This window comes from Nothobranchius furzeri, chromosome 4 (assembly GCF_043380555.1).
Source record: "Nothobranchius furzeri strain GRZ-AD chromosome 4, NfurGRZ-RIMD1, whole genome shotgun sequence".
In the NCBI taxonomy this organism is placed as follows: Eukaryota; Metazoa; Chordata; class Actinopteri; order Cyprinodontiformes; family Nothobranchiidae; genus Nothobranchius; species Nothobranchius furzeri.
Window position 1 is genome coordinate 16,377,734 of NC_091744.1, and position 14,482 is coordinate 16,392,215.

Sequence of the window (14,482 nt, forward strand, 5' to 3'; positions counted from 1 at the left end):
TCCGTTCCAACGCAGACGGAGAAGCATAAACAAGGCTTAATTCACCCCAAGCTGCCTATAATCAACAAGGTAAATGTAGTTTTGAATTCTGGAACACACACACACACACACACACACACACACACACACACACACACACACACACACACACACACACACACACACACACACACACACACACACACCAAGGGCGTCAGTTTGTTTTCAGAATTGCTGGGGACAATAACCATACACTTGAGTGGGGTTTAAAAATTGCTGGGGACAATAAAGTAGGCTAGCACAGGGGTTGGCAACCCGCGGCTCTGGAGCCGCATGCGGCTCTTCCATCCATCTGATGCGGCTCTCTGTGCTTGTAAAATAATGAATGGGTATTTAAATAAAATGCTTTATATTTTACTGCATTAATTTTACATCTGTATGCCAATTCTAAATGTAAAGATTGTCTGCGTAAACCTGAACAGGTCCAACCTGGTCTTACTGTGAGACCGGGTTGACGCGTCACGCTTGTGCGTAATCATAGGCGCTTTCTGAGCTGAAGAGGATGTGAGATTCTGGGATTCTCCTCAGACGGCTCCTGGATGCATTGCCACATTGGAGACAGGAACAAGCACTATTCAGCCAAAGTTTCATCATCAGGGAACATTTTATAAGTGACAAATCTCTCTGAGAGACAGGGTTTGGAAAACGCTCGCTTCAGTGGGAGGAACCTTCCCGCATGCGCTCTGGTTCTGCGATGCGCTCCAAGCCCCTCTCTACATCTTCAGCTCGCTGTGTACCTTATGTAGTACATGCTGACAGTGAACTGCGCTGAGCAGAGTCCAGCTCAGATGTTCAGATGGGAATCTTTTCTTGAGTGATTTAGCTACATCTGCGATGTGCGTAGAATAAAATGTCAGTTCGTCTGCATGCGTCGGGGTAATTCTTTCTATTCTTTCTCCGTCAAAATAAACGGTCAAATGCGGGAACTGTCCAGTCAGCACAAGCCCTGCTTTTAACTGTTCTGTTTTCTTGTGAAAATAGATCAAATTAAACTTGATTAACACCAGAGCCAGTCGCACTGCGCCGTTATCTCCGTCACTGTAAATGAGGGAAAAACAAACTGATCGGATCTTTTTCTGACCTTCCCCACCTACAAAGTTTAATTACAACAATCAAACGTGACAGAGCCTGGATTTGTATTCTGAACAGTCTAAACATGTTTTAAAAAGAAGCGTGTGACAAAAGGGGCACCTGCTCAGTAAAACCACCAACAGGGTGAAAAATACCACAAATTGAAGGCAGAGACGGGCTACAACTTCTGGATCCACTTTATATAAATCGTTTTATTGATTATCGTCTTATGAAAGATAACTTTGATGTACACGAGCGACCAGGCGCGTTGCAAGCTTTTCAAAAGTGTGGGGGATGTTGTCTGTGCCTAAAATAAGTTCATGTTATTCATCTTGTTAGTTTAATTTCCATAATAGCGGAGCAGGTGCGAATTTTAGACGCGTCACGCATGTCTCCGTTTTAAACATGTTTAAACTGTTCAGAATACAAATCCAGGCTCTGTCTCGTTAGATTGGTGTAACTAAAGTTTGTACTGAATGAAACTTTACGTTAAACCATGTTGAAAAGAAAAGGATCCGATAAAATCGTTTCCCCTCATTTACAGTCAGTACAGCGCAGTGTGCGTGGCTCTGGGGTTAATCAAGTTTAATTGTTTCTCTTTGCAACAATCTTCACAGGAAGGTAAAACAGTTAAATGGCAGGTTACAGATATTTACATTTGACTGTTTATTTTGACGGATAAACTCAAGGATGTTGGTTGTTTTGAAAGAATTACCCCGACGCACACTGATGCGCATGGATGAGCTGACATTTTAATCGTTACGCACATCGCGGAGGTAACTAAATCAATCAAGAAATGATTCCCATCAGAACATCAGAGCTTTATACTGGACACTGTGTTCAGCGCGGCTCGAAGCGAACACGGTGGACAGTGGGCTGAAGATCTGTAGAGGGGTTCGCAGCGCAGCGCAGAACCACGGTGCATGCGGTAAGATTTTCTCCCACTGAAGCGGTCTGGGAACCCGGTCTCTCTGAGGGATGTGTCACTTGGAAAAATGTTATTTTTATGAAATTATGAAACTTTGGCTGAACAGCGCTTGTTCCCGTCTCTAATATGGAGACGCATTACGCATCCAGTCTGAGGCAGAATAGCCTCTTCAGCTCAGAAAGCACCTGTAGAGACATTTGATTACGCACAAAGTTTATGTGGAGCAGAAGCGGTCGGGCCACGGCAGGTGAAATGCTCCTAGCCTACATGAAGTGTAACATTAATATGTTACTGGACACGCTGGTCTGGTTGGTTAGACCAGTGTTTGAAGTGGAAAACACACACACACACACACACACACACACACACACACACACACACACACCAATTAAAATAATGCTGATAGCGTGGACTAGAAGACAGGTGAGGTTTACGTATTTAAATGATGATCAGGCTGCTGTAAAATGTAATCTCCATCCACATCTAGACACAATTATCCTCTATTCTTTCTCTATTTGCTCTGCTCTTGTCTGGACTGACGTAGCTGATGGTGCGCGTGGCGCGCCTAACTAGCGGCTGATGCACATTTTACGCATTTTGAGAGGTGGGCTGGATGCTTTGCTTTTACTGGAAGATGGTCCACTTAACGCACGGGTGTAGACTACATATTAATGACAAATGAATGAAAATTAAATTGTGAGTTTTTACTTCATATTTTAGAAATAAAAATGACGGGGGAACACATTTATGACATCTTTTTAAACAAAATTTTCTAGCGCGACCTGCCTGCTTCACTTAAGTCACTGCTTATTAAGGTCCGTCCAAAATTACCGTGGCCCACCCAAAAATGAAAACCTGGCACCGCGCCTGTTATAAACCTCTGCAAATTGTTGTTCTTCACTTTATCAAACTCAGACTTTGTACAGCTAATGTCAAGATGTAAAATTATGAATTCAGTCGAGCTCTTCCGTCCCTCCCTCTCCTGCTCTCCTGGAAACCCGACATCGGCTGTCAGAAGCTGGAGGTGAAGAAGGAGATGAGGCAAACAGAGTGAGTGCGACGTAAAGAAACCAGACTGGTGTGGAGGTGAGCAAAACAGCTGGAAAAGTGTGGGTGTTGAATCCCGCACGGGTGCGACGCCAAAAGTGTGGGTGTTGAATGATCTCAATAAGAAAAGTGTGGGTGTCTTAAGACTATGGGGGGCACTTAATGCATTGTGATTTATTATCGTGATTCTTCAGTTAAGCAATGTTGATTATATGTGTGTATGTATGTGTATATATATATATATATAGTTTTTTTTTGTTTTTTTTTTCATCAAGTTGACGCAGTGATAGGTAGATCTTGTTGTATTGTTGTTGTGTCCCTTTTTTGTGTCCTTTTGTTTTTTTTTTGTCTTTTTCTGCAGGTCTAGAAGCAGACTCTTGTTCATTGTTTATTTTTGTGGACCCCCCCCCCCCCCCCCCCTCCTCTCTCTCCACCTTTTCTCTTCCTTTCTCTTTCACCTCTGTCTCCGTGTCTGGTCGGAATTACAAAGCATTCAACAACAATAACAATAAAGTTTTAAGTATCAGGCGTGACATTAAAAGCAAACGCTTTGATGCTCCACCTGAGAATAAATCTGTAAGGCTTGTCACCAGCATTCAGACATCAATTCTGCTTGCTTCACAGCCAGACAGGACACGGTAAAAAAAAAAAAAAAAAAAGAAAAGTGTGGGTGTTGCATCCCCCCATCCCCCACGGGTGCGACGCTGATGCGAGCGACCGGTACCGGCTGCTGTCACCTGTTGTGAGCAGCTCTCTGCTGTCTGAGAGTAGGCCCTGCCCACAACGCCGCGGCTGCTGCGGTGTTTTCTTTACTGTGGGAAACGGGTAATAATGGCTCTTTGATGGGAACAGGTTGCCGACCCCTGGTATAAGATCTGAGCTGGTAAAACAAAAATCCTCATCAGCAGGCTTTTTTGAAAGTGGGGGGGACACAGCTGCCAATCACAAATTTTGCCGGGGACATGTCCCTGGTTAAAATGACGCCTATGACACACACACACACACACACATCATTTTTTACTTCATTTTTTTAGGGGCAGTACCGTGATTATATCTCCAGCTTTGATGTTCAGACTGGTAAGGTCATAGTTGTTGCAGTAATCCTTCAGTGCTCGCACCTGCATTGCAGCCGAAGCATCTACAAAACAAGAATGCAGACACAAGATAAGACTTTCTAATATAAACTGATTCTCATTAAGAATTTTTTTGTTGCTGTTTGTTTTTATTCTGTTTCTACAAGAACTAGAAGAGTTGTGTGAGTGCATTGTTGTGCTTCACCTCTGAGCAGCTGTTTGATCTCTCTACTGGCCTGCGTGGTGGTGAACTGGTTAACGATATCCAGAGCGGTTTGACTCAGAGTGTTCCTCACTCCTGCACTGATGCCACTCTAGAATGAAGCAGAGCAGAAAACTGATCAACGCTGCCGCCTCTGTAAAAACATTTCATGTGAGGCAGGATAAAAATAAGCTTTGAGTTTTAGCTTCTTTAGACTTTAAGAGGTGGTCATCACTTACATCCAGCAGCAGGCGCACTACCTCTGTCTTCCCACAGAGGGCAGCCTGATGTAGAGCTGTGCCACACTCAGACTGTCTGTTGATATCTATACCAGCCTGAATCAACAACCTGCAACATATAAACCATATCTTTGATAGAACGTGTTCATGATTTAATTCTACCAATGTAAGACAAAAAAACAAACAAACTAAAAACAAATACGTGTTCCCTAAAGTGGGCAATCAAATCCAGCAAATATGGTTTTAATTTTCTATTTCTACCATTATTATTGTATTTTAAACATTTCGATATTAAATTTTCTTAATTAAGCAGGCTGCAGTTTGTGCTTTTGTGCCAGACATCCAGCGCAGCCGCCTGAGCAGAAAACAAAGTAAGCAAACTTGTGCTGCAGTTAAATGTGACACGAAGATGACATTTAACCCCATTTAAAGAACCCCCCTGGTGGAAAATCAAGTTTAGTCTACTTGATGGCCGTTTCTTTAGTGTTCGCTGTATATGTGAGAGGACGAGCATGACAGAACAAGCAGTCGTGGAGTCGAGGGAGTTTTTAAGGGTTTAATGAACCCCAGCAGAGGAAGTCTATGCCACCAACATTGTACAATGTTATAAAGGAGCAGCAGATTCAGCAGTAGTAGTTTGCTACAGGGCTGAAGCTAATGTGAACTGGTTTTATTAGTCGGTGTTGTGTAGCAAATGCTGGTCAACATAGTGTGTGTGGCTTTGATTCAGTGCTGTTTAGCTACCTTTACTAAAATTAAGTCTCCATCTATTTGAAAAGGATCCTGAAGAAGGACTGTTGAAAATAAGTAAACGTAGAAAAGTTATCTAAAAGAATAATGTTGCAGGAAAGCTTCATGGGAACTGCTCAGGTTTGTCTAAAGACACACACACACACACACACACACACACACACACACACACACACACACACACACACACACACACACACACACACACACACAAACACACACACACACACACACACACACACTGAATGAGGAGGTGTGAAAGCAGACTGAGGGAGGCAGAACAAGAGCAGAGCTGCTTCAGACCTTATGACTTCTATGTGTCCATTCTTAGCCGCAAGATGCAGAGGTGACACCCCGTTTGGGTCAGAAGGTCTTGGCTCCAGCATGGCTGCACACATGTTGCTGCTGAGCAGAAGCTGGACCACCTACACACACACACACACACACACACACACACACACACACACACACACACACACACACACACACACACACACACACACACACACACACACACACTAAAATCACTAATCGATCCGAACCAACACACACACAGGTAGAAACAGCCTTTACTGAAAGATTCCTCCCTCGCTTCTCACACTCCAGTCACACATCTGAAAGTTCTGGAAGTGCAATTTTTAAAAGGTTTTGTTTTTATGGGAAAAACATAATTTACATCTACTGGCCACTTTTTTAGTTACACCTAATAGCTCACCAGCCAATCAGATGGTAGCAACTCATCTGGTCCGGCACTTTGCTGAATATGTGAATATAATAAAGAATTAAGTTCTGAGGTGTACCTAATAAAGTGACCAGAGCATACATCAGTGTTCTGTTGTGCGTAGGTACTCACGCCAACACGTCCAAATTCACAAGCAAGGTCCAGCGGAGTCTTTCCAGCTGAATCTGAGATACACGGGTTGGACTGATGTTGTAGTAGCATCTCAGACTGTAGCATATTCACACACACACACACACGCACACACACACACACACACACGCACGCACACACACACAACTCACTGGTTACATCTGATTGTCTTAACAAGTGTTTCATGTTTGCATCATCAGGTCTGCATAGCAGACACACACACACACACACACACACACGCACGCGCACACGCACACACACACACACACATGCACGCACGCACACACACACACACACACACACACACACACACACACACACAACTCACTGGTTACATCTGATTGTCCTAACAAGTATTTCATGTTTGCATCATCAGGTCTGCATAGCAGACAGACACACACACACACACACACATGCGCACACACACGCACGCGCGCGCGCGCACACACACACACACGCACGCACGCACGCACACACACACACACACACACACACACACACACACACACACACACAGTTACCCCATCGTAGTGTCCATGCTGAGCCGACAGGTGCAGAGGAATCTGTCCTTCTTCTGACTGTCCGTTGACTGACGAGCCTGCTTTCAGCAGCATTTTCATTGGTTCAGTCTTCCCCTGCCATGCAGCATAATGCAGAGGGCGCATTCCTACACAAAACACACATACACACACCGACACACATGGACAAACACGTACACAGAGGCAGAGATGACAGCACAATATAACATGGACATACACGACCCAACAAGCACATGCAAACAGACACAAAAACAAACAAATGGAGATGCAATGCACTTTATTTTAAAAGTCAGTCACTTTTCAATAAGGCATTTTTTCCTTCATTGAATTACAAAACCTAAGTGCTGGGAATTGATCTCATTACTTATGTCAGCAAAAATTCCTTGTTGATGCCAGAGATCAGAGGAGAATGGCCTGACTGGTTTGAGTTGAAAGGCAACAGTAACTCAAATAACCACTCGGTAAAACCAAGGTATGCAGAAGAGCATCACTGAATGCACAACACGTCAAACCTTGAGGCAGATGGGCTACAGCTGCAGAAAACCACACCGAGTGCCACTCCTGTCAGCTAAGAACAGGAAACTGAGGCTACAATTCACAAAAATTGGACAACAGAAGATTGGAGAAATGTTGCCTGGTCTGATGAGTCTCGATTTCTGCTGCCACATTCGGATGGTAGGGTCAGAATTTGCTGTCAACAGAATTAAAGCATGGCTCCATCCTGCCTTGTCTCAACAGTTCAGGCTGCTGCTGGTGGTGTAATGGTGTGGGGGACATTTTCTTAGCACACTTAGCCTTTTAGTAATGACTGATCATCATTGCAACACCACAGCCTACCTTAGTGTTGTTGCTAACTCTGTCCATCCCCTTACGAACACAGTGTACCGATCTTCTGATGGCTACTTCTAGCAGGATAATACACCATGTCATAAAGCTCAAATAATCTCATCTGGTTTCTTGAATATGACAATAAGTTCACTGTACTCAAATGGCCTCCACTGTCACTACTTGATTTGCATCATGGACGTGCAGCCGACACATCTGCAGCAACTGCATGATGCTATCATGTCAATATGAACCAAAATCTCTGAGAAATGTTTCCAGTACCTTGTTGAATCAATGCCACGCAGGATTAAGGCAGTTTTGAAGGCAAAAGGGGTTCCAACCTGCTACAAGAAAGGTGTACCCTATAAAGTTGCCAGTGAGCATATTTGTTTACATGTTTTGCATAATATGTTTAGTTATTACTAGCCTAGAAACTTAGGCAAACCGTATAAACTGTCTGCAGTACAGGTCGGCAGCAACCGTTTACAGAGCATGATGGCTTCACTTTACAAAAAAGGAAAGAGGGCAGAGAGGCTGAGACTAGTTAAATATACACGTACTGTATGTATGCATGGCCGATGTGAACAGTTTCATTCACGTGTCTGAATGTAAGGAATGTGGACCAACCTTGTGGATGTGAATGTACTGCTGCAACATTCATGTCGTGCACACATTTCTGTAACATCTGTCTCACTGAAAAGCCTCAGACACAGTTCTATAAATAGTACCCTCTTTATGGTTGCTGACTTATCTAAGACCCTTCTGTGACCCTGGAAGTACTGTTTGTGCAAGCAACACACTCATGGGACATTTGAGACAACGGCTACAAGCCAAAGGGCAAAAAAACCCCTGTAGGTGTCTTAACGTGACCCAAGAGGACAATGAAGGGAGCTTAGGAAAACAATACAAAGAAAATGGGCAGAAATACAGCAGCGATCAAAGGAATATACATAAATAAATAAACATGGAGCTTTAACCAACACATTTAGAGATTAAGGACACTTTGTCGCTGCAACTTAAATGTCTAAGCGGGCCTGACAATTTAATACTGTAAATTATATGTTTTCATATTTGTCTGTATTCAAACTCAACATGATCACTAAAAAATAGGAGTGTGGACTTCCGGTTTGTACGTCGCCATGCTGGCAGCACTGTGAACAGGTTCCCAAGAAAACCTGTGAAATGTAGAACTTCACCCCATTAAGACCATGCAACTGTCATGGTCTGCGTCTGTGTCTCCCTCATGTGTCTCCTTGTAGGGATGGGTACCTTTGACATTTGAATCGATCCGGTACTAATTCCCGGTACCTACGAATATTTTCAATATTTTTAATTCTCTTTTATAATTAAATATATATTTTTCTCAATATATAACAATATTTGATGAATATCACGATAAATAACATACAACTGTTTGTATTTTAACATCGTCCTTGTAGTTTTATAAGCTGATAATTAAGCAAACATCTTTACTGTGAACTAAATTTACTGTTTATCTTCATTACTTTTGCCGTCTTTTTTCATTAGATTTTTCCTACAGTACAAAGTTTGTGACACTGAAGAATGCTAATTGACAGAAGAACAGATTATTAGTTGGTAGTGATCACCACCTCTGTAAAAGGTGGTTAGATTGGGTTTGGAGGTGAGGGATGGCTGATTAGGAGAAATATCTGATTATCCATGTTCAAAACTCTAGTTTCAGAATTTTGGGGACATTTGCCGTTGAACTGTTTCTCACATTTGCTACTTACACACTGGCATCGGCTTGGCTCGGCTCGGCTACGCCCGCCCCAGCCTGTCCCTGTTCGTATCTCCAAGCACGTGGGCAGAAGAACGCATAGAAGTCTGTGGTGTCACATTATTAAGCAAAAAACGGCCTTAGCAGTCTTGCTTTTGGGGACTCTGACTCTGATATTGCATCCTGCTTTTCTGTGTCTGGCAGCAGTGTGTGTGTGTGTGTGTGTGTGTGTGTGTGTGTGTGTGTGTGTGTGTGTGTGTGTGTGTGTGTGTGTGTGTGTGTGTGTGTGTGAGCGCTCCTCACAGCAGTGACACAGAGAAAAGCGGCTTCAGTCAGAGGCTCGTTAGGTCCACAGCATCCAGAATAATAATAAATCACGCATGCAGGAAGCCCCCCCGAGCTGATTCGAACCCTAACCCTAACCAATCGGCAACTCCCCTTAATGGTGAGCCGGACAATCAGTCAGCAGTGGTTGTGTTGAACCAGTTTGGCTCCAGGCAGACTGCCTCGCGAAGAGGGCTGAAAAGACATCCAGTTGCGCTCAGGAAAATCCAAAGCTACCTAAAAGAGAACACAACAAACACGGTCCAGGCGGAGTAGAGCCGATGCTAGTGTGTAAGTGCCATTAGTGCCATTAGTGACCACAAAGAAACAAAAGCTGCACCGAATCAAGTAACCTAAATCTTCAATAGGATGGAAATGTGAAGGGAAATTTCCTTCAGAGGGTCTCACAGAATTGTGAAAGTACAAGAAGGGACGACATCATCACGAGAAAGAGAAATACTAGCCTAGAGACCATGTGATGGGCTTGGGCTAATTTCACAATAAAATTCTTGTTTTGTTTTTGTCTCAAATGAAGCACATTTTCTAGTTCACAAGTTCAGATTTAGACAGAAAAACAATTAAATCAGTAAAATTGGAATTTTACTCTCAGATTAAATTTAAGGAAGTTTTATAGAATAAATAAGATTCAAAATGTCAACTTTTTGGAAATACCCTTTTACTTTCTTCCAAGGCTTATCTTGGCAGAGCTGCTAACTGAATTAATGCCCTGTTTCCTCTTTGTGGCATTGTTGGACAGGAACTCAGACCTGCAGGAAGGCTGGGTCAGCAACCTTCAGCTGGGATTTTCCAAAACGGAAAAAAGAAAAACTTTCTTCAAGACAATAGCTGCTTGTCTTGGGTGTTTGAGGGATGAATCACTTTGTTTTAGCTACACAACACTCTTCCAACAGACATCTCCTTTTTTGTTTGCTGTCTAGGAGCCCCCCAAATACAACGTGCTGTCATTCAGCGAGTGTGTCATTTCTTCTACAACAGAAGTGGAAAAAGAAAACTCAAACACAGCACTAAAGTCATGGAGTGTGATTGTTAATCTAGTTCAAATATTTGTGTTTAATCCTTAAATTACACACTGAAATAAAAATCCACTAACATTTTTCAAATGTAGGCAGTGTGAGCTCAGAAGAAAAGAGAGGAAACAAGTTCCTCTTGAGATGTTGATCACAGGAGACTAAACCTGAATACACATCCTGGAGCATACACCAGTTTATTATAGGAAAATAAAAAATATTTGATCACCGTTTGGGCCATATACACACAGCTGGTGGGGCTCCAGACCATCATCCAACCTGTTTCTCCACCCAACAACTAACAATTTTCATGTTAGGCCTGCATGAAAAACTCTCAGTGACTGATTCTAATCAGAAATAGTCATTAAAAATGATTTTTCAGTTAAACCACCTCTAAAATGTGACCTGTGGCTAAAATGCAAAACAGATAAGTGTACATTACTGAAGTTATTTGTAGTTATACAAAATTCTTTAAGAACACATACCTTACAAAAAGGTAAAGAATGAAAGCAGGACTATGCTCCCATTAATTCCTCTGCAGAGCTCTTAAGGCGGAGTGCCGCCATCCTGTTATCCAGCTGTGTTTTCATTAAGCATGCTAATGAAATCTGTGTGAGTTGATGCAGTTTTGCATTTTACTTGAATACAACAGTACTTTTATTATTACACAATATATGTAATTATCCAGTCACATGTTGCACAGACAAGTACAGCTGAGTTCATGTCAGAATCCAAGACAATTTATGCCATCATTTAATTGCACATATGTCAGTAATAACTTTTTCATTGTAATTTATTTATTTATGCAATCACAAAAGATGCAATTGTAACAACCATAAAAACTGATATTCATATTTTTAATGTCTCAACAATCCTTTAAAAACTGCTTTACTTTGCATCTTTAGGATCTATCAAGTCCTACAGAAGAGAAGAACTATTGAAAACACCGATAATAATATTTAGTCAACGTGTCTGAAAATCTGAAGAATCAGCTGCAGCGGCAAACCCCATCAGTTCACTTTGCAAATTCATAATGGTCTGGTCCATTTTGTCTGGACCACATGAGGAGTTTCTAGGGCATGATGGATAAAGAATTGCTGTACAAAGTTTCAACAAGGGATGATTTGACCTCAAGCACTGGCTTGGCGTCCTTATCAGATTTTTTACAAATTGCATTTCAAATATCACTTAATATCTCAAGCTTGTGTTTATGGATCCTAGTTGTTGTGTGTAACTTCTGCTGCAAACAGTGATTACACAACAATATTGATCAGACATTGGTATAAAGAGTTAAACGTACACTGACTGTTGTTTAAAACAGAAGTTTCGACTGCACTTGTGATTTTAAGATCAGTGCTGGGTGGTGCGGCTAACCACAGCTAATCTGCCTTAGCCAAAGGTGCCAAATACACAAGAAGTTTACATGTGAAACAGCAAATGGACCGCACATTAAAGCTACAATGTCAAATAAAAAATAAAAATAAGAAAGAAGGTTAAAATGTTTTTTTCATGCCTCTTAACCACATTCTAACATTGTATAGCCATAAATGTATTGTGGAGATAAAAAAAAAAGAAAAAGTTAATAAAGAGGTTCAATCAATGACACGTTTTGGACTGAAAGCAACTATTGGACGATCCGATTGTCGGTCTCTCCAAACTGCAGCACTTCCACACTTCCCTGGATCCTCCATTCATAATGCACCCAAGTATTTAGCAACAGAACACCGCGAGAAGTCTGCGGCTCAATAATGTCAGAAAAATATTGCGAGTTCAGGTTGTGGACTCATGAAATCGTGACATTTATGGTAAACGAGTGAACATTTGTTAAAAAATAAAACGGTTCTGAAATAAAATATTGTGTTAAGACGATATGAGCACTACCCTGGACTAAAATGAGAGAAACACAATCTTACAGACTTACAGTTCAGTACTGAATGAAATGATCTCATGTTTCTCCAACACAGAGAGAAACCCACCCGCTGAGGAGGCAGGGCCATGTGGTTACGGCGCCTGCCAGGTGCATGGCTGTGCTTGGGCACAGACAGGGGTCATGACTGACTGAGGGAGCAGAGAGACCACAGGCCGACATCCTGCAGGGATTATAACTCCCATCTGCCCTGAGATTTCCTCGTTTTTTTTTCTTCTATACTAGAGCTTGCCAATGTTGGATGGAGATATTTGCTGTTCTGATTCCATTTGGCTCTCAGTCCTGCAGCCACAAAGCTTTTATCCTCTATTTTCTATGATTTACTGTGAAAACAAATCTGTCAGCTCCTTTAAAAAAAGAATGTTATTGCATTTCCAACAAGCTCACTTTTCATTACATAAGCTGGTGTTGTTTGTCACACAGAAGAAAGCCAGAAATGTGCTTTTGCCTTCCCGTGTCTCTTTTCTGATCTTTTGTTTTCTGGACCGCTTTGTGGGTTTTGTGAGTGTGTTTTTGTGCCTGTATGTGTTTGAGTGAGCGAGTGAATTGTAGTGACACTGTCAAAATTGATGTACATTTTTTTTTACCTTTATGGTCTTTGATATCCACCGCTGCCTGAGTCTCCAGCAGCAGAGAGATCAGCTCCTTGTTACCACTCAGAGCAGCATGGTGCAACGGTGACAGCCTAACACACACACACACACACACACACACACACACACACACACACACACACACACACACACACACACACACACTGTGTGTGAGTATAACTTTGCAGAATTAATCTTCAGCATGCAGCCGCTCCGCCCCTCAGCTCTGTGTGAGAGATGGGAACTGGGTGGGGGGTGGGGGTGACCTACTTCCATTAATAAGCAATCTTACTCCCCAGTGTGGAGAGCACACATGTGGGGCATCTATGTGTGAATGTGGTTGTGTGTATCTAATGGATCCCTTGTGAACATAAGAACCAGTCCCTGGAGTCAAATCAGCGACTCATCAGTCATTACACAAAGAGCCTAGTCCAATTATCTGATTCCAGCTAACCCAATAAGGAAAAAATGGTTGTTATCTGATGGGGCAGAATTATTAACCAAGCATGTGCACACAATCAGGCAGCTAAATATAACCAAAAACCCAACTTTCAGAATTCGTACAGGAACACTTCTTGTCAAATGTGATGCTCGAAAACCAATCTGGGCTTAAAGGGAGACAGGGCCAGTGAAAATCTTTTGGGTGGCACACAAAATGTGTCCCTGTCGTACCTCTTCAGTGCATTGCTCCTTTATTCTTTTTCATTAGTTAACTCATTTTGTTGAACAAAGGTGAAGTGGTCTCTAGTATAAAGGATTGCCTTGGGTGTTGATCTCTATGGGAGAAAAAGGTCAGGTGCTCTTGTTTCAGGAATTAGAGGATGAGTGGACTGTTGCCTACAGAACTCAGATCCTTTAAAGGTGTGGAACACTTGTTTAATCAATACAATTGCAGTGGTCTCTAGTAGTAATGCATGCCTTGCAAGATACTCTGGGGGGAAAAGCCCAGAAGTGCATGTATCAGCATGGAGAAGTCAGCTGGAGGAGAGAATGACAGAACACTGGATCGGCTAACAGCAACGCAACTCCACCACTGACTCTGTTTGCTCTACAACCTTGATCTCTAATCTCCACAAATAACACAAGCCTAGAGCAGCTATTGCTGTGTGGTGGAGTTGCTAAAACTAATGGTTACCTTCTAACAGACAAAATCTGCTCTGCTCTGCTCTCTTCAGGATGCTAAATCAACAACAGCCTTCCCTGTCGCGAGCCAAGGTGGGTGAGTGCATGAATATGTTTGACCACATGACGTACAATTTACTGGCTTTTCTAACGCAAGCCTTTCCCT

At 42.4% G+C, this 14,482-nt stretch overlaps 1 protein-coding gene across 1 annotated transcript in view; it reads right to left on the bottom strand.

The window, feature by feature from the left end:
• LOC107373155 (caskin-1) overlaps positions 1-14,482 on the bottom strand; it is a 65,820-nt gene that overhangs the window by 30,770 nt on the left and 20,568 nt on the right. Inside the window, exons 3-9 of the mRNA XM_054737736.2 lie at positions 13,189-13,286; positions 6,742-6,887; positions 6,203-6,298; positions 5,653-5,774; positions 4,600-4,708; positions 4,364-4,472; positions 4,129-4,223 (exon numbers count right to left, since the gene is read on the bottom strand). Of these exons, the coding sequence (XP_054593711.1) occupies positions 4,129-4,223; positions 4,364-4,472; positions 4,600-4,708; positions 5,653-5,774; positions 6,203-6,298; positions 6,742-6,887; positions 13,189-13,286 (775 nt within the window). The remainder of the gene's footprint in view (positions 1-4,128; positions 4,224-4,363; positions 4,473-4,599; positions 4,709-5,652; positions 5,775-6,202; positions 6,299-6,741; positions 6,888-13,188; positions 13,287-14,482) is intronic.